This window comes from Malaclemys terrapin, chromosome 9 (assembly GCF_027887155.1).
Source record: "Malaclemys terrapin pileata isolate rMalTer1 chromosome 9, rMalTer1.hap1, whole genome shotgun sequence".
Classification (NCBI taxonomy): Eukaryota; Metazoa; Chordata; order Testudines; family Emydidae; genus Malaclemys; species Malaclemys terrapin.
In genome coordinates, this window is record NC_071513.1 from 102,727,826 (window position 1) to 102,752,564 (window position 24,739).

A 24,739-nucleotide genomic window follows, 5' to 3' on the forward strand; every position below is an offset into this window, starting at 1 on the left:
TTCTGCGTGGCTTTCCATGTCCCAGTTGCAATGTTCTCCCCTGCTTCTCCTGGCTGTACAGTGTGGAGTAGGCCCGGGGCTGGGTAGGCTTCATGCCTTATCTCAGGGAGACAAGGAGATGGGGAACATGCCACAGACTGACTGGTCGGTCAGGGTATTTGAAGGAAGTTGGTTTTGAAGGAGTGGCTTGGTGGTCTGCCTAGCAGCTGCAGGGATGTGGCAGGTGGTGTGATTAAGGTTACGAGGTTCTTGAACATGGTTCTTTACAAACATGGTGTTTCCCACAGTGCCCAGGGAGCTGAGGCCGTAGTTCAGCAAGGTACTTAAGCAAGTGCGTAACTTTAAGCATGTGCATAATCCCTTTGAAGTCAGCGGGGCTGCTCCCGTGCTCGAAGCTCTGTAGTTGCTTGCGTACCGGGCTGAATGAGGTCTTGGCTGTGAAAGCAGTTTCCAGAGGAACCACATCGACGAAAGCTAACTCCGGGGCTGTACTTGGCTGGGTTCTTGTGGTAGGGGGAGCGTTTGGAGAAAATACTGTTGACAAGGCTATGCAGGTCTCAAAATACCATTGACAAGGCTATGTAATCATGGTTACACTCCACATCCTAGTCTTGTTTTCTCACCGCCCGCCCCCCCAGAGTTCTCTTCTGTAAATAATACTTTCCAGTGTTTAACCTGGCGGAGGGAAAGCTCAGTGCTTTGAGCATTGGCCTGCCAAACCCAGGGTTGTGAGTTCAGTCCTTGAGGGGGCCACTTAGGGAACTGGGGTTAAAAAAAAGTCTGTCTGGGGATTGGTCCTGCTTTGAGCAGGGGGTTGGACTAGATGAGCTCCTGAGGTCCCTTCCAACCCTGATATTCTATGGTCTCTGCAAGGTTAATAGCAATTAGAATCACAGCTGTTTTATTGACATCATTTGCATCCAAATCAATTGCGGCTCTCCTAGAACTCTTTGAGAGCTGTGGATCGCTCCCAATGAGATTTCTCTTCCCCCCTCCCCCCCCTTCAAAACAAACACCCAGTATTGGTCAGGCTTATGAGCCCAGGAATATAGGTGCCCTGGCAGAAAGGGGTATATTCAGTTTTGATGCTGTGAGCATGTATCCAATTGGACCCCTTCCAGAGTAGTAAAATTCTTGCTCCATTATAACGACCTCCCTCCATAGAGGACCCTTTCCAGGGGATCTCAAAGCAGGTTAGCACCATTAAGCCTCACAAATGCCATGTGAGAGACGGGGTGTACAGATAAGGAAACTGGGGCATGGTTGATTTGTTTAACTGATTTGCTAGTCCTGGTTGCCAGTCGTCTTCCTCCCCCCGTTTGATACATCCTAGCCAGGGTAGCGTTATTGGCTGTCCCGCTGAATGATTGATGAAGCACTCTGTAAGTAGCAGGAAGCCGAGAGGATTTGCATCGCCATAATCCTGGAAATCGTGCGTAATGTATCAGGAAACGGGACTGTCCCTGGCGGTTCATGTGGAGAAAACTTGTTGTGACCTGTACTTGGTTTCAAATGGAGAACAAGGTGCAACTCGGAAATTCAGTGAAAACCCAGCATCCCTCTGGCAGAGAAGTCGTGCTTACCTTTCCTGTCCGGAGCAAGAAGATGCTGAGGACGAACCCTTTCTACAAAGGAGGTCCATAAATCTGTGCTGAAATACTACCCTATGGAATGCTTCAGATTTACAGGAGGAAATCGCTGCTCTCAGAGCAGGTGGGTGTGCACACTCGGGGCTTGCTGTTTCTGCAGTCAAAGCAAAGGAACAAGGTGCTCATGTGTGCGCTGCCAGCGAAATAGAAGACGTGATGCTACTTGTAAGGTATGCACAAGACAAGACCAGAGGCGCCGTACAGCTTCACTACTGGCAAGAGCTCAGTTGGGACTTGCCTCTGCCCTGTGGCCTGCAGCATTTATGGAGAAATTGGGGACGCTGCTACTTGCTCCAAAGCTTTGCCTGATGGGAACTACCCTCCTCTTAGTTTTCGGGTTTGTGGGGGGGAGGAGAGGAGCGTTTGAAGTGAACAGGAAAATTACTCACCTTAATTATGCCTTTTCCTGGCCCTGCCACAGCCTTGAAAGCCTGACGGATTTAATTTTTTTTTTCTTTTTCTGTGTGTGATTAATACTCTAGTTTATTAGAGCACGGAACTGGAGAGGAGTCTGCACATTCCCCTCGGGTGGAATAAATGGGGAAAAAAGAGAATTGAATGGATCAAGAGTGGGACTCGGGGATGCAGGGGGGATCACAGAACCTTCCCTTCTGGAACTTTGATCCTTTGGTGCTAATGAAACAGGAAATCGTTTCGTTGGCTGGTGTGATATCTGTGTGGACATAACAGCTCCCTGATGGTTCATCAGCAAGTTTTGCACATGGGACCTTCAGCCCCTGACCCAGCACAGACCCCTGCCAATGAGCTAAAGGTGTAACTCCATTAGCTGGTCGTGTTAATAGTAGGCTGTAATTCTGTAGTGGACCACCCACTAGAGGGCAATGTGATACTCATGTTCAGTGTGTAACGTTGAGTTATGGGTATAATACCTGGTGCTCTGTCCTCGCTGCAGCCTATTCTGCTGAACGTTTTTTAGATTGCAAGTTTGTAGGCGCAGAGACTGTGGCTTCTTCTGTCTAGAAAGCCCCTAGTACGTTATGGGTGTGACTGTGTAAGTAATAGAACCACATTCTAGACAGTGTGGTGCAGGTTGGTGCATCTGTCTTTCAGTCTGGCTTGGGTTTGTGTATGCCAGAATCCCTTGGTTTATGACTCTGCAGAAACCCGTACCTCTGTGTGATGCCACCTGATCAACAAACTAGGGCAGAGACTATGTAGGCCTGAGCTACTCTGTTTTGTCAAACACACAAATTCAAGCTCAGATGAGTTCATGTCAGCTTTTGAGAGGGAATGTCCTACCTCACCAATCCCCACCAGCCTCTGATGCTAGCTGGGGACAGCAAGCAGCCTGAGAATCTCCCCTCTTTTGAATAAGATGAACCCCTGTTAGCAGTTTGCAGAAAGCGCTCCTGACGGCATCTTCCAGTGCCTGGCGCACTGTCACCACAGAGCTGGCGATGCTCCCTGTAGCATACGGCCAGGCTGAGGGTTTGCCACAGGCTTGCTTGAAAGCTGCTCCTCTGAACCAGTTACCGGAGAAGGGAAGAAACGAAACACGACAGAGGCGTTGATGTGCCCAGGATTCAAATGGTGGGCCGGGGGTGTGTAAATGACTCTGATTTGCCTGTTAAAGGGACCCAAAGATGGTGTTAATTACACCCACATTGACTCCCTCTAGACCCCACATGACCATCATGCGACTCAAACCAGCCTGTTCCTTCCCCAGCACCTCGGACTCAGGCCCACGAATCTAGGGAGAGCCTAAGTCCATCTAATTCCCCTCCCCGGGGCAGGGAGCAGAGGGAGAGGGCTGGGGCAGCAAGGAAAGCAGCTACCAGGGAGCGTTCGTGCAGGTAGCCCCCCAGCCTGCTTCTAACCGCCGCTGCCTTGCCCTCTTCTGCTGCGAGCTTCGTCGGACCAGGCTCCCTCATAGCCACCCCTTAGCTCTGTGGCTCCCAAACTTTTTAGGAAGGCGACCCACCAGCTGCAGTTTGTCTTTTCTTCATGACCCGCCTAGGCTCCAAAATCACAGACCAACGTTTTCCTCCCCCCCGCCAAGGGGGCAGCGACTACTCGCAGCAGCATCCTCTGCCCCGGCACGGCTACTCTAATCCCGGCCAGGAGGGGAGGCCCAGATGGGGATGCAGGTTGCAGAGTGAGCCCGCCCGTGCATCAGCAGCAGCTCCCATCCCATGGGGCAGGGCCTGGCTCCCTGCTCCGGGCGTTACGGCCTGGGGTCGCAGCACCGCTCGGGTTTGGCCTGATGCTGTTCTGTGTACCAGGGCACAACGCTGCTCACTCCACTTTGGCTGTGGGGGCAGGTGTTCCACATTTCTGCTGCCATTGTTGGATGTAGCCTGACTTCGCATTTAGCTCTTCTTATCCGTGGAACACGGACAGCCCGGATGTGGGACTAAAGCAAACCAGCCCTGCTACGGGCAGTAGAACGTGGGGAGCTTGGCTGTAACATTCAACTCATCTGAGTGCCCTGCCTTCCAGTGTATTGCTGGGAACTACGTTGGGGTACCCCTGCAGGGCTGGGGTACCCTTGGGATCCTTGTCAAAACAAGATGGCATTTAGTGCTCCCTGGGACAGTCTCACCGTTTTTAATAACCTGGCCTCCCCTCTGGCCTGGTCTCCCTCTATAATAGCAGTACTGTAATAGGAAACACGATAGCGATGCTTTACAAACAAGTCCCTTGAAGGTAGGTAAACGCATTCAACAGCTAGGGAAGCTGTAGTGAGTGTCAGAGCCCGGCTTAGAATGGTGGGCTTTCTAGTTTCTTGTTTTCTGCTCCGCCCACTAGATCATTGGCTTAGTGTCGAGGCCTCAGAGAGAACTTGTGATTCAACTCCAGCTACAAACCCATTGCTCAAGCCAGCTTTGCAGGGGTCTGCAAGACTCAGTCTGTACTGCTGTCTTCTCTGCCGGGTGTTTCAAATAGGCACGTGGATTGATGTGGTTGTACAGAGCCTAGCACAATGCAGTCCTGGTCCAGGATCAGAGGCACCACAGCAATGCCAATAAATAACAGTTAATCTTTCTATTGCACATGCGTTTAGTAGTCCTACAAGGGTGGATTTGTGGTTTGAGGATGGAACCTTTTTTTACCCGGTTTGGGACCAAACCAACAAACCACGGTGGAGCTGGCAAAGTTGTGCATTGCATTGTTGAGTTGGCTTTGATCCCACATTCAGATCTGAAAAGTCAACCACACAAACTAACCCCAGATCCTTGCAGAGCTCCGTGATCCCAACACCCAGTGGCCAATAGGACCACTCAACTTTGCCTTAGCTTCGCTATTCTGAACACTCTCCCGAATCAGCGTGCACAGAAATAGTCAGTTGGTGGAAAGACTGTATGTGCTGCTGTTTTCCTTCTGGTTATTTCTTGCTGCCTCTTTTACCCAGTGATTCTGAGTTGCTTTGCTGTTCACTTTCTCAATTTGTCAGCCTGATTTAACAACCACTTTTGTACCTTTAAGGAGGGGAAAAATACTTGCTCAGAAGCGTGATGTCAGGTTATTCAGACAGTGTTTCCTCAGGCTGGTTGGACTAGGGAGCTTGACTGGCATGATTCAGCACGCCTGGACGGCTCAACCTGAAACAACCAAGATCTGGAAAAAAATAGGAAGCAAACACTGTCCTCTTCAGCTGAGCTTTAGATGATCCTGGAACGATTACGCTTTCTCAGCTGCACTCAGTGAGAAGGGAATTTGAAATAGTTATCTTGTGCCTGGCTTACAGCAGAGCCTGACCAAAACAATCTTGGATTTCAGGATTTTGAGAAGCTGGCATTCTGTGCCTGTTCTGTGCAGCATAGCTGTGAAAGCAATAGCGTGTGTGTGTGTGTGTGTGTGTTAGTTATAGGGAGTAAATCCCATTCTCACTGAAGACCACTGAAAGACTCCTATTCCCCTGATGGGAGTCGAATCCAGACTTTTCTAAACCAAGGCCCCAATCCTGCAAATACTCTCATGCTTAACTGTAATCACATTGGTAGCTCCACTGACTTCAAAGGAACTATACATGTGCTTCAAGGTAAGCATGTGCTTAGTGTCTGCGGGATCAGGGCCTGAGTGACTTGTCTGTATCCTCGTTAGCAGATACATCTCTCAGTGCAACTAAAACAGTTTGTATTTTAATGTAAAGAAATACGTATAGTTTTACTTGCAGCAACCTGGCCTCTCTATTGGATGGATTTGAACTAGTGATTGATCGATTGGGGGAGATGAAAGTATAAAGGGGAGACGAATAAGATGAGATTTAGAAGAAACCTCTCCCATCCCGCTCCTCCAGTTCCCCTCCAAAAGGTGATACATGTTCTAAAGCTTGATGTACAGATTGTCAGATGAAACTGAACTATTCATTAACTTTCAATAATGAAAACGCTTTTCTGGTCCAGTTCTTAAATGTTTTAATTAAATTCTCACGGTGCCAGGCCCATTCTGCCAAAACATTAGAACACAGTTTTTATTTACCTATTTCACAGGGAATTCGTCTTTCTGATTTTGTTTTTGGAGGTAGTGGGGGGGGGGGGGCGGGAAATGAAATGATTAAAATAATTAAAATTAACCAGAGAGCATTGTGCTAAAATCGAACGATTGTAAAACCTCACTTTTGTCAGCGTAGCAGCCAAGGTTCGTTACATTGTCATTATTTATTATTTGTATAGATGTAGCACCCAAAAGCCCTCGTCCTGGATCAGGACCGCAACACCTGGAGTGCTGTACAAATCCAGCACAAACAGATGGTCCTTGCCCCGAAGAGCTGACAGTTTAAGTATATAATCTTTCAGTAGGGATACGCTGCACACTTAGGATGCTCAGTAAATCACTGCGTCTGTCACCTTAGTGTGAGAGTTGTTTTTAAACTAAAATGAAAATAAAGTAGCAAATGTATTAAAGTTACACCAAGAAGGATATTGATAAATTGGAGAGGGTTCAGAGAAGAACCATGAGAATAATTTAAACGGTTAGAACATGCCGTGTGCTGATAGACTACCGGAGCTCAATCTATTCATCTTAACAAAGAGAAGGTTAAGGGGTGACTTGATTATAATCTGTAGGGATCTACGTGGGGAACGAATATTTAATAATGGGCTCTTCACTCTAGCAGGGAAGGGTCTAACACGATCCAGTGGCTGGAAGTGGAAGCTGGACACATTCAGACTGGAAATAAGATGTACACTGGTAATAGTCCGAGTAATTAACCACTGGAACAAGTTACCAAGGGTCGTGGTGCATTCTCCGTCACCGGCAATTTTTAAATCAAGATTGGATGTTTTGGGGTTTTTTTTTAAATATGGCCTACAAACTATTTGGGGCATGTTCTGTGGAGGTCAGACCTGATGATCACAATGGTCCCTGCTGGCCTTGGAATCTATGAATATGTGAAAGAAGCTATCTCTCACATGCAAAGCAGTGTATCGCTGGCAGGTGCTCTGATACAGCGCTGGGAGCAGGGTAAAAACCCAGATAATCCTTCTGCTAAGGCACTAGTGCTCCGTGTGCTTTGCCGACCCTATTATGCGGAGTCAGGCTGGTGCATGTGACGGCCTGAAGGGAATTCAAAAGGCCCTTAATGATGTATTGCCATCCAGGGGTGCTCAACATAGTACCTGGCAGGATGAGTTAATGAAGCCTCGGCTGCCTGTAACTTAGAATGTATACGCTGCTACACATGTCAGTTGAACCCGAAGGATGGGTGTTGCGAGGGAATTAACGGTAGGTCGCTAGTTCCTATTTCAGTAGGATTTGGGGCCTAACTCCTATAGGCTCCTTTGAAAATTATAGGCTCACTGGGCTGTTTTGAATAGAGATTTGCCCGTCTTTAATTCTCGTGGATTAGGAATGATAAATGAAATATCATGGCATGTTCAATATTCATTTCACTTTTCCAGTTACGCAGGAGCGGCACCGATTGGGAGTGGCCGGTGTGTGTAAAACACATTTCTAAATAAGGGAGGTGGGAAGGGAATGGTTATTAGTATTGGCTGCAGGAGGCTCAGTGCAGAGCAGCCTGGCAGCTAAGGGGGTGCTGTCAAATTGGGTTTTACTTTCCACTCTTGGTGCAATGTGCTCACTGCTTAGCTGCAGCATCTTGCTTTTGTGGTGCACGCTGAGAGGACAGCAGTTTCACTTAGGGCTGCAGTCCGTTTCCCTTCCGGGTTCACATTGGCACGCTGCTCCTGAGATTCCTGGGGGCTTGGAAAGTTCTCAGTCTTTGTGAAGACTTGTTCTTACAGACCCTGACTTGTGGCTCCCTGTTGACCTGACCTTGTCTGTAAGATAACGTGAAAAATCAGCTCAGGGCTGTAACCCTGCGCTCAGATCCATGCACGCTGACCCTTGCTGACCAGTGCAGAGCTATACTGAAGTCGGTGAGACTTAACTCTCTATCCTGTTTGGGCAGACCCTTGTTCAGATTCAAGGTCTTCGGATGTTTTCAGTTGAGAGGTAGAATGATCTAATATATACCCTGTAAAAAACAAACAAACAAAACCCCTGTATATCCATATGATCTAATCTGACGTCCTGAATAATACAGGCCACAAAATTTTACTCTGTGATTCCTGCATCCAGCCCATAACTTGTGGTTGAGCTAGCGTGTAATCTTCAGAAAGCCGTGTATGTTGGAGGTCAATCCAGTGGTTGAGTCCTCTTGATACCACTACCCTGGGTGGGCCAGGTGTTAGTGTTTTAGTTCATACTGTGTATGCAACTATAGATGCAAGAATATGTTGGAGGTACTTCTTACTTTTGGGGTAAATAAAAAAAAATCTCACTCTAGAAATCACTTAGTTCAATGAGATTCCTGTACTGTATTTAGTAACACCGGGTCAGATACTGCAGTCAATGGGCATTTTGTCTGTATAGGGAGGACTGCAGGACTGGCCCATTGTCTTCAGCTTTAAGTCACTGAGGACCCCCTCTTCTGCACAATTTTTCCCATGTGCAATGATGTATCCCATATATGTTGTTCTTTAGACAGTGGTTGTGCCCAAAATGTACTAAATTCTTTCCAGACTCAGAGGAGAATGCAGTACTTACCCCAAAGAGCCTGCAATTAAAAAGACCGAGCCAGCTAACATAGGGAAAATGGATGCAACATCCAAGCAAAATGACGGGAGTGAGGATAGATAGATTGTTTGTGGTAAGTTGAGTGGTTGCATGAAGTTTTTTTTAATTCAAATTTTAAAACTTTTAAAAATTAATTCCAAAAGAGGAGAGAAACACATTCATGAAAAGGTAAAGAATTCAAATATGTAAACCAAAAAAAGGAAAAGTTATGGCTTTCTCCAGCAATCATAACTTTGCATTAGTATGTTTGGGCAGTGTGACCTGTATTGAAGACTGTAGGGCTGTACAGAGTTGTGAAAATGTTCTCACAGTTATTCGTAACATATGTTTCAGGATTTTTCCACTGAAGTTTGTGAAAGGTCACATGTTCATGCATTTCCCTGTGAGAATAGATCTTTACCAACATGATATTTTGCAATAAAAATGTTCAAAAGTTGGGCTTTTTTGCTTGAAAATAGAACCCTTTGAGTGTTCATCTGTCTTTCATTCAAAAATAAACCCTGTTCTCAAGCCAGCTCCCTCCAGGCTTTTGATGAATTCAGGCCTTGTTCACAAAATTGAAATGAAATGTAAAAATCTCAAATGTCAGTCTTTTTTTAATTTGATTGCAAATATTTATTAAACGGTAAAATGGCATAATTCAGTTTCTATCACCATCACTTTTTTGACACAACTAAGCACACAAGTACTGCTAAAGCCAATATATTGTATCCAAAATGTTCAAAAACTTTAAAGAGCTTAAAGTTAGGAGTCTAAATCCGTATATAGCCACCTAAAGAAGTGACCTGATCTTTTCCCCAAATGGGGAGCTCCCAGCAGCTCCCATCAACTTCAGTTTGCTTGGAAACATTTCTGCTTTTCTACTGGTGTATGGGTCAGTGTCCCCAGGTCAGTCTTTGTGTTCTCTCTGCTTCCAGCACCACCCCATGTTGGTTTAGGATTGTGTTGGGGAAGCAGGTATTATGTACATGGGAAGACTAGGGATGGACGTGTATTCAGTGCGGGGAGGAGAGGCAGATAAGGGTGTACAATGGGGTCGGTTCTCTATGCCCAGGAGGGGAGGGAGTGCCTTGCACAGGGCTGGAAGTTAATCTCCTTGCCCTTCGCCCTATTTGAAACAGTGGATGTGCAGAATAGAATCAGAGCTTTCTTCTAGCCGCTCCAGTATTCCATCTCCACTGACTCCAAGCACAAGTCCTGCTTGAATGAATTTATTCGAGCAAGAGCCAAGGACCGTAGCATACAGTTTAGGAGGTTCGGGGGGTTGAGTATTGCCAAGTCTTCCACTCTTTGACGTATAGTGGCAGATTGATCTTCCAGTGTTTTCACTCTTGGAGTTGAAGAAAGCAGAGAATCCTGCTGAGAGTATTTAATAATAATAGTAATTTAGTTGTGTGGATTCAGAGACTGAATTTCAGAGGGGCCGGCTGTTTGCTGTCTCCCGGTTGAGACCATCTGTGGACTGGAAACATACATAACCAGGGCAGTTCAGGATCCCCATCCAGTGATCAGAGTGGCCCACTCCCATGGCAGCTAGCCTGCTGGTACGCTTTCCAGCGATCCTGGGTACCACTGCAACGCGCAGTCTTCCAGTATCGAGAGACTCTGATCCCATTGTTTATTCTGGATGCATCCTGCCTTTTTTTTTTTTTTTTTTCCCCTGGTTGCCTCCTGCAAGTGACTGCAAGGTGAAATATAATTAGTAAGAAATCCCAGCAGCTCCAAAGTGTCAGGCAGAGAAATGGGTGAAGGGTTAGCTGATCCCTCAGAGGGGGTGGGGGGAACCCAACACACCCAACTCAGTTCTGAATTCTTGCCTGGAGGCTACAGTTCTCCATTCTCCTCCTCCTCCTCCCAGCCACCTCTCCCCATCCCGGTTTACCTAGGCAGGCCGGCTTTTTTTTTTTTAATTTTATTAAAGCTTCCAAGGTGGAGCAGCTGCCATTGGAGTCCAGTCCAGCGTTAAGAGCATTTAGTGCTGTCGTGCCCCGAGGGAACAAAGAATTACTGTGACACATTCCTCCCTTCTTCTTCTTGTGGTTTGCAGTGTAAACGCTCCCCATCTCTCTCCTGTGGAGCTGCGTTCTTCCCCCGCCCCCACGCCAAGCCCCCCTTCACGGTTGCAGACAGCACAGATATGAGGCCCACCTGTCTGATGTCAACATCTTAGTGGGCGCGGCCGGGGGAAGAATGCGCCGCTCCCAGCCCCGTTCAGGTAATTAATCCCCGCAACTGACAGGTGGCAACAGGCGGCCTTTGGCTCCGGCTCTTGGGGAAAAGCGCTTGGAGGAAGGATTTTAATAGCTCATCAGTGCAATGCGTACATGTCTGGCAACCAGCAGTCTGCAGGGGGAGAGAGAGGAGTGGGGGGCGGGGGGAAGAGTGCTGGGTAAAGGGAGTTACAATCGAGCTGAACTGCAGAGGAGCCCTTTAGTTCAGAGACACCCCTCACATCCTGTGTGTCAATGCAAGGATGTGGGGTTTTCACACAGACTCCGCAGCTGCCTGTGCGGTGAATACAACTGTGTATAGGCACCGCACAATGTCTTATCCCTGCACATTTTGAGGGGCAAAGGGTGATCTTCTGGCTGGAGATTGCACAAGAGAGTCTTTTCTCTGTGCCTCAGTTTCCCCATATGCAAAACCGAGGGTGATGTGTTCCTCCTTTGCAAGTATGTTGTTAGGTTTCTTTCAGCGTGGTCTGCAAAGGGCATGGAAAGTGCAAGAGATGGGCAGTGTTGGCTCTCCCTTGATGTGAGGAGCCAAACCTCCAAAAGCACGGTCTTATTTTTCCTCACAAAGGGTCTGCTCGTGAGCACCCTCAGCTCCCATTAGCTTTCCTGGTTTCTGTGTCCGCTCAGCCCAAGCCTGGGATGCTCTCAAGGGTGTAGTGTGCGGGACAGATGGCCGCTGAGCAGCAACTTCGGCTTCAGTGTTTTGAATGCAACCGGCGTCTTCGTCAGTAGGAAGGGCAGGTTTAGTATAAAGTCACGGTCTCCCTTCTCTCTCCGGAGAATGGAACTGGCTTTATACAGCCCTTTCTGTACCCAAAGCAGCAACAACATTGGCAGTCAAGTCAAGGATCTCCTGAGTTTATAGGATTGATCTTGCATGCTGAGTGTGAATTCTTCTGGGAAACCCAATGTGATTTCCCCCTCCCCCCCCATTGGATCAGGCTCTGAATTCAGACTAGCTCACAAGCATCTTGTTCATACATCATCGGTGAATGGCAGATGTTATAAGTACTTTCCATCAACACAGACGTGGCTTTGGTCTCAGATAATCTGTAGATTTTATTTTGAGTCAAGAGGAATTCCCCCTCCACGCCATTCTGATGTCAGAATTACTTAAATTGGCTTTTCTTAAGCCATTTGCTTTTATTCCCTAGGAATCTGTTTGTGTAACCTTTGGCGTTGCTCCTTGGAACGCTTCTGCACATAGGAAATTAAGCTTCTAGCAGAGTGTGTTGCTAATGAACAAACAATAAAAAAAAACAAAAACAATTTCATCTCAAACAAACTGAAACCCAGTAACGAATATAAAAATGTACGTGTCCGAATTCTCTACGCACTGTGTTTTGGCAGCTAGCAGAACAGAGAGACTCAGTTTCCCCTCTGATGACAGAGGACTTTCTATTTCTCGGACAGTATCTCAGCTGCAGTGTAGCGGTGGAAAACTTGCAGCCAAGTGAGGTCGTGAAATTGCAGTTTTAAAATGAATCCCAAACTAAATGAGCTTTACTAAAAAGTGAGTTGCTGGGGGAAGGTTGTAAGTTGTTTTTAACCATTATTGTTCTGAGTGAAAGGGACTTGAAGATAGAGGATCTTATATTCCTTAGATGGCATCCTAGATTCTGTTCATAGTCATAAGTATTCGGCATTAACAGTGGGCACTCCTGGTGTTGGGTGAGCCACTTTCTTATTTAGAAGCCCGCTGGGCCACAGGGACTTGACTAGCTTGGAAATTGAGATGGACATTAAAGAGGTACTTAAGATCACAAGTTTCATTGACAAAGGGAATAGTGTTTGATGTAATATACTTAGACTTCTGTAGGACATTTGACTGGCACACTGTTTTGATTAAAAATCTAGACCAATGTAAAATGAACATGGCACACATTAACTGGATGAAAAACTGGCTAACTGATAAAGTCTTCAAAATGTAAACATAAATGTAGAATCATCACGGACTGGGAGGGTTTCTAATGGGGTCCTGCAGGTATGGGTTCTTGCCCCTACATTACTCAGCATTTTTATCAATGAGCTGGAAGAAAACCTAAAACCGTCAATGATCGTTTGCGGACGACTGAAAAATTGTGGGAATGGTAAATAATGAAGGGGACAGGTCACTGACACACAGCGATCTGGTTCGCTTGGTAAGCTAGGCACAAGCAAACAACATGTTTTAATTCAGCTAAATGTAAATATGCACATGTAGGACAAAAAGTGGGCCATGCTTACAGAATGGGGGACTCGCTCCTGGGACGCAGTGACTGGAAAGGATTTGGGGGGGTGGATAATCAGCTAAACTTGAGCTCCCCACGCGACTGTGGTCAAAAGGGCTAATGGGAGCCATGGATGCATAAATGAGTAGGAGTAGAGAGATTATTTCACCTCTGTATTTGGCACTGGTGCGATCTCTGCTGGAATCCTGTGTCCAGTTCTGGTGCCCACAGCTCAGGAAGGATGTTGATAAATTGCAGAGGGTTCAGAGAAGAGCCATGAGAATGATTAAAGGATTAGAAAGCCTGCCTTATTGAGATCCTGGAGTCTATCTCCTTAGTTTAACAAAGAGAAGGTTAAGGGGTGACTTGATCGCAGTCTGTAAGTACCTACATGGGAGCCAAATGTTTCCTAATGAGTTCTTCAATGTATCAGAGAAAGGTATAGCACAATCCAATGGCTGGAAAGTTGAAGCTAGACAAATTCAGACTGGAAATAAGGTGTAAATGCTTAATAATGAGGATAATTAATCACTGGAACAACTTATCAAGAGTCCTGGTGGAGTCTCCATCTCTGGCCATTTTGAAATCAAGGTAGGATGCTTTCTCAAAGATCTGGATGAGGAATGTTTTGGTGAGGTTCTCTGGCCTGTGCTCTGCAGCAGGTCAGACTAGATGATCTCAGTAGTCCCTTCTGGCCTTGGAATCTATGAATTAAAGCAGCGTGTCAGGGATTTTGCTGCATCAGAGTTCTGCCTGGGAGTTCATTACTCCATGGAAAGCCCACGCGACTTGCGTTGCACAAACAGAGCAGATCCTTCCAAGAGACCCTTCGTTTACCTAGCTGAAAATGCTTCATTTGGGAGCTGAAAGGTTTTTCTTTAAACCTTTTGTTTACCCACCTTAAGGAGAAGGGGGCTTGTTGAGAAATCAGACAGGTGTCGGCTGATGTGAGCTGGCATGTGTACGCATTGTGATACTGAATTACCAGTGGGGATGCCAAGAGTGTGTAATATAGTATGTCTGCTCAGGCAGGTGGTGAGGGCAGGGCTGGAGTCATTGGAATGTTTTTTCTTTTCCTTTAAAACGTATTATTAGTCAAAGAGCAGAATTTACTGTTGTTTTTAGCAATCTGAGTCTGCTTATTTGGACATGACACACAGTGCTTGAACCCCAAAGAAAAGGCTAAGCAAAGCTTATCTTTCTCTCTCAGCTGGGAACGTGTAGCTGGGCTGTATTCCTAATGCATTTGTTTTAAGGAACTGTCTGCTCCATACGTCTAATAGAAATTCTCTCTGGCGTGTTCAGGATTAGCTCCCTGGACTGTGGTGTTGGTTCAGCTCTTGTTCCCATTAATGGATAATAACAGTTGTCGTGTTTCAAAATGACAGGCTGATGTATTGAGCAAGGCTAACTTACGGTATTCTCCTCCCAGTCAATTTCATTTTTATACTCTCACTGCATATCATGCCATTTTGATTACATAATCCGGGGGAGCCAGGATATTGACCTTGTAAAGTATCTGACCCAATTGGTCCAAACTTGCCAGTTTCCCCTTATTTCTACCACGATATTAATTTCTTCCAAAAAAACAACAGTGCCATTTAGGATGAAGGGCTGACTCTGGCTTAACTTTCTGGCTTCTGCCAGTTCTAGAAGAAAAGATTACAGTATGAAAAGTCTTATCGGGTTTTCTAGTCCATCTCTCAGCCCATGCTGAATTGTTCATAACTGGGCACGCACTGGTGCACTACCATTGGGATATTTATTCCCCTAGCAAATACAGCTATTGGAGCAAAGTCCAGATATTTCCTTTCTTGATTTCAGAGCCCATTACTCAGTTCCATCTCTTTGTATCCCTTAAAAATAACTTCTCTCTCGCATGTTTACGCTCTTTTGTAGACTTCTGTCCCCTTCATTGTCACTTAGGCAAGAATGGCATGCTTAGTTCTTTGCTCATAACCTAGTCCCAGGACCCATCTGGTAACTTTTGAGGACCACCTGTGACCTCTCCCCGAATTGCGTCTGACGAAGTGGGTATTCACCCACGAAAGCTTATGCTCCAATACGTCTGTTAGTCTTTAAGGTGCCACTCTGTTGCTCTCCCCAAATTGTCCATCTCTGTCTGGAGTTGAGTACACTGTTGATGTTGCAGCCTCAGTCATACTTCACCTCTGTATTGCAGCACGCAGTGGTGCGCTTGCATGGGTATATAGGTGCTTCAGAACAGCTTGGCCACGGCTTCAGTCCGTTCCGGCCATGCCTTATGCCTCGTGTACCAGGGATGTTACTGGGCAGTCGAGCAGTTCGACTGGAGTTCATGCACATTCTGCCGGAGAGGTCTTCCGTTTCATCCCAAATATACACATCTTTTGTGTGTGCACAGAGAGCTTCTGTCTCCAAGGTTTCACCGACACAAACCTCCTTTGAAAATATATTTCATATCTCTCTATTACATAGACACAGATAATATCACTGACCTGATTAGAAGTCACCGTGAACGAGCTGTTCCCGTCTCTTGTGCCAATAGAGAGTTAGGACTCAAATTACAAATGACCACGAAGGGTTTGGCAGGAACCAAAGCCCCAAGGGGCTTTATTTAATAGCTGACAGCAGGTACTTTATGGACAGATTTACACTGAGCTTACATGACTGTGGCCTCTCGGTGACTGTAGGCTGAAGGGCCACTTTGCCCGAGATGGCTTTGAATGCTGTGGTTTGGCTGGGATTCCCGGAGTCCTATCACTTGTGCTGCCCTGATGAGACTTGAACCACTGGCCAGCAAGGGAGCAGTAAGGCTGTTTCACCTTCCTGTCCTCTCCCCTTCGGTGCCCGCTTGCCTTTCTGCTGCGGATATTGCTCCTAGCCCCTCTTTGCGGTGCACTGATGATGCCTTGAACAAAGAACAGATTAGTCGACTATACGCTGGGAGCTGCATGTGGCGTATGAAGTGTCACGCCTGGCCCATTCCTGTGATGCGCTGAACTCCAGCCTGTGTCTGTCAGAGAGGAGTACACGGGTCCTTGTGAGACCAGGCCCCAGAATCTTCAGTATCTCTGCTTAAACAGGGGACCTCTCCTCTCCTGGGAGGAATGAATTTTTTTCCAAGTTTCCCTCACTCGTTCCATTAAATGAGATCTAACACTCCAGTCCACATCCTGGAAGATAATGTGCATTGTCACACAGGTTAAGGTGTTATCTCCAGCGACCTGGCCAAGTTTCATTAGGGGAAGGTAAATTCTGTCTGCTTAATAATTTCCCCTGCGGTTTTATATGGATGCAATATTCTTTGTTTTTGTCCTAAATCATTGTGTTAAAAACCTACTGCATTTCTCCCCAGCGTTGGCTGCATTTCTTCGGCCAAAGTGATCCCTATGTGCATATACACACTGGGATTCTCCTGGGTGAAAATTGCTAAGATTTTGCTTTTGAAAAGTACAGCAGTCACTCAAAGAACCTGACTTGAAGGATCCTGCTCGTAATGTAATGTTACCCATTACACCTAGTTTGTACCTACCACGGATCAGCTGAAGTTCTTCTTCCTCCTTGTTGTTTCCCTCTCCAAACACTTCTAGACATCTAGCTGTTGTCCCCTACAGCACATGCTTTGTCCCTGTTATCGAACCATGCTGGGCTGTGCATGGTTTCAAAGCTGCCTAAGGTATTTGGACACTTAGTTTCCAATAGTGTTAGTTGGATCGTTAATTGGCTTTGCAAACCTTAGCGACTTAATTTGATTCCATAAGTTCTGAGCTGCAGCGCACCGGTTCCACAGTAATGCATTGAATAACGTTCTGTTGCGTAACTTCCCAACATTTTAAAATGAGGCTGGCTCTTTTTTTAAAATTTTCCTTTCTTGGGGATATGGTAGCATTCAGACTAAAATAACAGTGAATTAACTGTGCAAGGAATTACTTTTTAATAAAAAAGAATAAATACGAAATTACAGGTTAAAAAGAAGCCTTTGATAAGCCCACTGTCTAGATTCGTGTTTCGCAACCTGTCTTTTTTTTTTTTTTTTTTAATTGTTTGGCACGTTCTCCATTTCCGCAGGCTGGGTAAATCCTTTGTGTGTTTAATCTCTACCCTGCAGGCACATAAAACAGATTGCAAAACTCCGTCTTCACATTTTAGAAAATCTGAAAACTTAAAACATTTGTAGCACCTCGACTGCAGTGGTGTCAAACTCCCAGGCAGTGGGATGGCCTTGAGTCACTTCCCCTAACTCCCCAGTTCTTCTGACTCTGGTTTTCTTGCATGTTGCCATGAGTAACCTTTGAAACACACCTAATCCCCCGAATAGCAATTGCTAATCCCTTTGCTGCCACATGACCAGCCACCTACCCATATGTGTGCCAGGCTCTCCTGTACCGGCAGGATGTGATGGCCAGCTGGCGTCGGTAACCTGTACATACCTGTTGCCTCCTTGTTTGAACAATTGGGAGCAGGTAGATGAGCTGTTGCCGTTAAAGACATTTTAAAGAAAACAACCACTTTGGGGCTTTTGCTCGCATTCCACTATAAGAAATTAATAGAAGTCAGTGGGAGAATGCCAGCAATTTCTGTGGTTCAAGTGGTTAGGGAGGCAGTTCTGTGCTTCATAAATTCCAAGGCCGGAAGGAACCATTGTGATCACGTAGTCTGACCTGCAAAACACGGGCTGGAGAACTGCTCTGAAATAACTCGTGTCGGAACTAGAGCATTTCTTTACATAAATAATAATAATAAAACAAGCTCTAAACATCCCTGTGCATCATGAGGAGAAAAGGCCTCCAGAGCTAAGTGTGTGAGCCGCTGTTTTTCTTTACACATGGATTCAAATTGCCTTTGGGGGGGAGGGGGCGAGGAGGAGGGGATTGGGGGTGTCTGTGGAAGTATTTCAGGTAGCAGAGAAGACTGGACACTACCTTCAGGGAGAGAATCCAGCGAAAAAGAGTTTAGGCTCTGATCTAACGAAGCATTTAAGAACTTGCTTAAATCCATTGCTAATACATGGGTGCACACGTACTTTGCTGAAGCCCCGCTGTAGCCAAAGGGACCTACGTGCTGCGGTGCAGAGCTGCACTGGGGTCTTACTGCGGCAGGTACACCGACGGAAGGGGGACTGTAATGGTTTTATTTGTAGCTAACGCAGCTGGAGTCTGATGTATTCTTCATACACGTGCATCTTACTTTCAGGAGAGGGAGTTGTACTCTACTGATGAGGGCCCATGTCTTGGACTCTCTGCCCGAGTTCTGTTCTGGGTTCTGTTCCGGGCTGTGCTGGTGACTGTCTCTGTCTCTCTCTCTCTCTCTCTCTCTCTCTGGGCTAGTCGCTTCAATTCTCTATGCCTGACCTCCCAATGTGTAAAAAGACACCATACGTCTCTGCGGCGAGGGGTAGTTAGCACTTTGAGGTCATAGAGGGGCTACGTAGGGTCACCGTTAGCACGCCCCTGAGAGAAATGCATATTGTATAAGTAACATAAAATAAATACTTTGGGATGGGCCCCACTTGCACAGTTCAGACTGGGATCTCCTTTTCAAATATCCACCGAGTTGTAGGTGTGTTTAGGTCCATGATTTCATGTCGGACCACTGGGGAGATAGGAAGCCCACTTGCAAAATGTGATGACGGTTCAGATCCGCATGCAGGTCTGGTTTTCAAATGCTCCCGTGGATCAGGGCTGCTCTGATGCAGGGTAGTTAGAATTCCATCTCCATTTCTTTTGGCAGGTGCGGTGGCTGGGGGGGTTAAGATGCCTGATTACAGGCCAGGTCCAGTTCACATAGCAGTATAGTGGGTACCTGACCCATTGGGTGAGGGCAGTCAGAGGCGATCGGACAGGATGCTGGCCACATGTACCGTTGGCTGTGAAACTGATGTACCTTAACCACGTCCGCCCGATGAGCCACAGGGAGCTTTGACTTGACACATCTTTTGTGTAAAATGCGTGGAGAGTAAATGAATAGAGTGGATCCAGAGCCGATGCACCGTAGCAAACTGAGTAGCCCCCTGTGCACGGGCTTTACAGCTCATGTAATTCTGCATCGTTGGCTCTCTGCCCTCTTCCCCCAACTGCAAATACGGACTGATGTTTCTCTTGTCCCCCTTCCCGTCTAGTACTCGACCGAGCTGAAGAAGCTGTACTGCCAGATCGCCAAGACATGTCCCATCCAGGTCAAAGTCATGACCCCGCCGCCACAGGGCGCCATTATCCGTGCCATGCCCGTCTACAAGAAGGCCGAGCACGTCACTGAGGTGGTCAAACGCTGCCCGAACCACGAGCTGAGCCGGGAGTTCAACGAGGGTAAGGCGAGCGTCATGCGCCGGGCCAGCGCCTGCCCTCAGCCACACCCCCCCGTGCACGGGCATCGCTGGGGTCGCGTGGATACGGCGTGGCCTGGTGGGATTCTAGGCCCAATGTTAGAGGGAAGGTTTGCTGAGTAACAAACCTGGGAGGGCCTGACGACCCTCCCTCCTTTCTGTGTAGTTCAGGGGTGGCCAACCTGTGGCTCCGGAGCCGCATGCAGCTCCTCAGAGGTTAATCTGCGGCTCCTTGCACAGGCGCCGACTCCGGGGCTGGAGCTACAGATGCCAACTTTCCAGTGTGCTGGGGGGTGCTCACTGCTCAATCCCTGGCTCTGCCACAGGCCCTGCCCCCACTCCCCCCCTTCCTGCCCCCTCCCCTGAGCCTGCCATGCCCTCGCTCCTCCCCCTTCCCCACAGAGCCTCCTGCGCATGCGAAACAGCTGATTGCAGCAGGCAGGAGATGCTGACCGGCGGGGCTGCCGGTGGGTGGGAGGCACTGGAGGGCAGGAGCTGATGGGGAGCTGCTGACGTATTACTGTGGCTCTTTGGCAATGTCCATTGGTAAATTCTGGCTCCTTCTCAGGCTCAGGTTGGCCACCCCTGTGTAGTTGGAGGCCTCCCACTAATGTAGCGGTACAGCCCTCGGAAGGCAGGGCTAAAATAAACTACAAGGCTGCCCATGCTGGGTCAGCATCTGACCTTGCACCACACTGGCGCAGACAACCTCCCCAGACTCGCTCCCTTTCCAAGAGGCAGCTGTTCTATGCAGGAATGATCTCTGTGCTACTGGGAAAGGGATCCGGTAACAGGATGCAATATCATCTTGAGTCTTTAATCCACGTCTCAGAGATGCAGGGGTGTTTGTCTCTAGGAGGGTAACACCAAGTGCTGTAGACCGTCCTCCTATTCGTTGAGCATTATCTGATCAGGATTAATTCGTTAACAATCCGTTGTTTCTTAATTTATTACTTATTCCTGCAATTACTAGTTTGCTAGCAGGCGTTATAAAGATGTCCCAGGTTTTTAACTTTTCCAAACTTAACATCTGTGTTGTCTCTTACCCAAGTTCACGTGGGTTCGAAAAGCATCTGGTTTGGGGCCCAGATGTGTTGTTTATCTAGCACCCTAGCTGTGCATGGCAGCAGACAGATCCTGCCTGGGGGAGGTTACAATCTCCTAAACTACTAGACAAGGCAGTGCAGTGAGCCAGGGCTCTAGTTGTTTGGCCAGGGGGCTAGGGACAGGAAGAAGGGAGAAAAGAGGACCGCCCAATGGGAGAGCATGCCATTCAAAGACTGCTACGGATAGAATTTGTATCCCTTTCTTTTCTTTTCGCTTGTACCGTGTCTCGCCGTCAGGGCAGGAGTGGCAGGAGGCAGCCGTGTTATGTAGGGTATTGATTGGAAAGCAAGTAAAAGGAGTGGGGATTTGAAGGATTCCAGCTGCTTTGTGCACGGGCTTTTCAAGGCCAGGCATGGGATGAAAACCTTCATGGAGTGGCTTTCTGGAACAAGGCCCCAAATGTGGAGCTCTCAAAGGCAGGGCAATGCTTCCTTTCGAGCTAGGGTGACCAGATGTCCCGATTTTATAGGGACAGTCCCGATTTTTGGGTCTTTTTCTTATATAGGCTCCTATTACCCACCCCCCACCCCATCCCGATTTTTCACGTTTGCTGTCTGGTCACCCGATCTCGAGCGCCAGAGAAGGATGGTCCAGTGGTTAGTATGCGAGCCTGGGGCTCAAGATACGCAGGTTCAAGTCCCTGCTCTGCTACATACTCCATGGGCACGTCTGTCTTCCCTGCTTCCGTGAGGTGCGGTGAGAATAATAATCACATCCGTGGCCATGGGAGCCGGCTGAGTAAGGAAGATAGCGTGTCCTAGGCCTGTGGAAGATCACGCTCCCCTGGGCTTGAGCTTCCTTCACAGGAAATCTTTCCTTCTGCCTCCTCCCTCCGTCTGCAGGGCAGATCGCCCCTCCCAGCCACTTGATCCGGGTGGAAGGAAACAGCCATGCTCAGTATGTGGAAGACCCCATCACCGGAAGGCAGAGTGTACTCGTACCCTATGAACCGCCGCAGGTAAGCGTGAGATCGGTGTTCTCCCCTGCCCTCTCTAACAAAGCCTGCCCCGCGCGGAAGGGAGGGGACTTCCGAAAAGCTCTTTGCTTTAGTTAAAGGAGAATTTAACTCTTTCTTCAGCCTGCTGATCTCCTCCTCCTCCTCACAGAGGGGTTTGAAGTAGGACCCCGCCAGGGTCCCCACGCTCTGAGAAAGCCGAAATCCAGACCCAACCCTTGTGGTTTGCGGCCCGTCTTTGATATGATGTGATAAAAGTGTAGCTAGCGGGGGGAAAGAGGAATACACAGCTCCTTCCATCTGCCGTCACCCCTTTATCACGGCTTTTCTGTGTCCAGGTCGGCACAGAGTTCACAACGGTGTTGTACAACTTCATGTGCAACAGCAGCTGTGTTGGTGGGATGAACCGCCGCCCGATCCTCATCATCGTAACGCTGGAAACAAGAGAGTGAGTAGCACGCAGCAGATCGGTAGCACTGGAGGGTGGAATGGGAGAGCATTGCCCTATGTTTGCCAGGCGACATTACTTCCCTGCTCCCATCCTGGTCAGGAGGGTTTTGTAGACTTCCTAAAAATGGGGGGGGGGGCAGAATTATTTTCACCCCTATTTTACAGGGTGATCCAGAGATCAGGGCATCAGGCTGAGCTCAGGAGAGCTGGTGTTTATTTCCAGCACGGACTTTGCATTACTCGCAGCGAGACCTTGGTGTGTCACATCGCCTCTGTGGGCCCGTTTCCCCATCTCTTAAATGGGTCTGGTGACACTTGCCCACCTTTGCGAGCTGCTTTGAGATCTACAGGGGAAAAGCCCCGTCTGTGCCATGCAGCTTGGTGGAGGCAGTTAAAATGATTCCGCGTGTGTCTAGTTCTGAGACGCTCAAAGGTGGAAATTCCCGGCGGCTGCGTCGCGAACGCAAGCAGCCGTTCGGCGAGTGCGGTACTATTGCAGGGATTCGCAGAACAAGCTGAGATGCAGTGATCAGTGAGGGGATCCATTTACGTGGTTAGTAAGGTGTATGGGTGCACAAAGCAGGTAGCTGTTAGCCGGTCTCTAGTTCAGATGTGGGGCGTTCTGGTTGTGATCCAGGTAGGAGGAGGGAAAGATTGCCCACTTGTGTTGAGTTTCAAGGTGCGAATGCATTGCTGGTCACCGCTGGGCCTGAATTAACGCCTCCCCTCTTTCTCCTCTCTCTAGTGGACAAGTCCTAGGCCGCCGGTGTTTTGAAGCCCGCATTTGCGCTTGTCCGGGGAGGGACCGCAAAGCGGACGAGGACAGCATTAGAAAGCAGCAAGTCTCTGACAGCACAAAGAATGGCGACGGTACGAAGCGCCGTAAGTAGCTGGCACAGTGGGGTGGCTCGCAGCCTAAGCTGTCAGGGCATGGGGAGCACGCCAGCTTCGGTACCAGAGCAGCTAAGATTGGAGAAGACTGAACTGGAGGATGTGGGGTGGAAGAGCAATCACCGCTCTCTTAGAAAAAGCTCTTTGGAGGGTTTCTGCTTGAGCAGTGAATTAAAAACACTCAACATTAATTGCTCTCAAACAGATTGCCTTGTTGGTACAGCGAGCGGGCCTGCGTTCCCACCAGCATTTCTGTCACTGGTAGCATGCAGATTCCCTCGCAGCACTGAAATCCTGTCTGTGGCGAATAGTGTTACAGATATCATCCTAAATATGGAACATGGTCTGAGGGTTGGTCAGCTACCCTTCCACCGAAGGGGGACTGGACTCAAGTCTCCTGTTAAGCCCAGACATTAACCCAATCAGACAGCCCTGGTTTCCTGCGTGCGCAGTGTTTCCACTTAGCCAGGCCCCAGAATTTAGCTTGGAACAACAAGCTGTAGGGATTTACCTCATCAATAGATTCTACTTCTTTGCCAGTCAACCCATTCTCTTAAAGAGTTATGGGCAATATGGTAATGATTCACTGGGAGCTAGGCAGCCTGGAGATGCTTAGATTCATTGTATTGCGTGGAAAGACCCGCTTCTTGTCCTGCGTGCAGTTAGTTGTGAATTTTCTATTTGCCCAACACTCTCTTGTTGACTCATTTCCCATTTGTCAAGGCCATTCATACAGTATCAAAGATATGAGAGTCAGCTCCGTACTTTCATAGCCACAAACAGATGCCTCAAGTCGCATTTACGCCCCGGCAGGTGCTTTTTAGCCAGCAACCTTTTTCAAACGTATGGGTCCTGAGCGCAGAGATCTCATTGAAAACCCAGTGGCAGTAGACATGCCGAATTCTAATCAGGCACTGTGGGGTTTTCCTTGCAGCGTTTCGGCAGAGCACGCATGGGATACAGATGACCTCTATCAAAAAACGGCGCTCTCCAGATGACGAGCTCCTGTACTTACCGGTAAGCTTTGTACTGGTTTTGTTTTTGGCCCATGTTCCTCTAATTCCTTGGGCATCATCTAAATGAATTGAGGTAAATGAGCTGCTTATTTGGTTCTGAGTAAAATAACTACATCCATGATGCACAATTATCAACCGATTATTGGCTTTAGGGGCGAGCAATAGCTTTTTCAAATCTGCACCTTAAATTCACCCTTCAAGCGAGCAATGCGCAAGACCCATTGCTTGAATTGTTTAAGAATGGCTTGGACAAAGCACCCAAGAATGTACAAAGGGAACAGCCTGCAGGGGCGGGTGGGTGGACTGGATGGCCTAATAGATCTTTCTCCCCTCTCATTTCTGAGTTTATGAAATTCAAGTTTCCTCCAGCGATAATAGACTGGACCCTTTTCTTTCTCTCCAAGATGGATGGGTTTTTGGCTTTTATGAGCATTATCAGCACTGCCGAGAAAGTGATCAAAATGAAATATGCCGTAATAAACACACGGCAGGAATAGAAGAGCAAAAAATGTCTTGTAATTGCCAATTGACTGGTTTTCTCAGTGAGTAATGTTGCCCCTGGCACTCAAAGCACAGTTCACTTAAAGGAAGAGATGGGCCCAAACCAATCTCTCAGATCCAAGCACCCCTATTCTTGGGGCATGTGATATTTAAATCCAGGCCGATCGAAATCTCATCTCAAGAGAATGTAACTTAGGATTTTCTCTAGCACCTACTGCTGCGTTATCTCAGAGTGCTAAACAGCTGGGTCTGAATTTTCCCGGTATATTCATATGGAGCCAAATGAAAGGCTTTGATCTAAACAACCCCCAGATGTTGAGTGTTCGTAATCCAGACCTGGATTGTGACGCTTCAGTCACAGCAGTTATACCCACTGTA

The 24,739-nt window shown here is 47.7% G+C and overlaps 1 protein-coding gene across 5 annotated transcripts in view; it reads left to right on the forward strand.

Moving 5' to 3' along the window:
* Nucleotides 1–24,739, forward strand: part of TP63 (tumor protein p63) — a 108,814-nt gene that overhangs the window by 65,988 nt on the left and 18,087 nt on the right. For 4 of the 5 annotated variants that reach the window (XM_054040701.1, XM_054040703.1, XM_054040700.1 and 1 more), the window contains 5 exons: nucleotides 19,238–19,424; nucleotides 21,391–21,506; nucleotides 21,842–21,951; nucleotides 22,699–22,835; nucleotides 23,779–23,861. In XM_054040701.1, the coding sequence (XP_053896676.1) occupies nucleotides 19,238–19,424; nucleotides 21,391–21,506; nucleotides 21,842–21,951; nucleotides 22,699–22,835; nucleotides 23,779–23,861 (633 nt within the window). The remainder of the gene's footprint in view (nucleotides 1–19,237; nucleotides 19,425–21,390; nucleotides 21,507–21,841; nucleotides 21,952–22,698; nucleotides 22,836–23,778; nucleotides 23,862–24,739) is intronic. The other variant, XM_054040702.1, reaches the window with a different exon arrangement.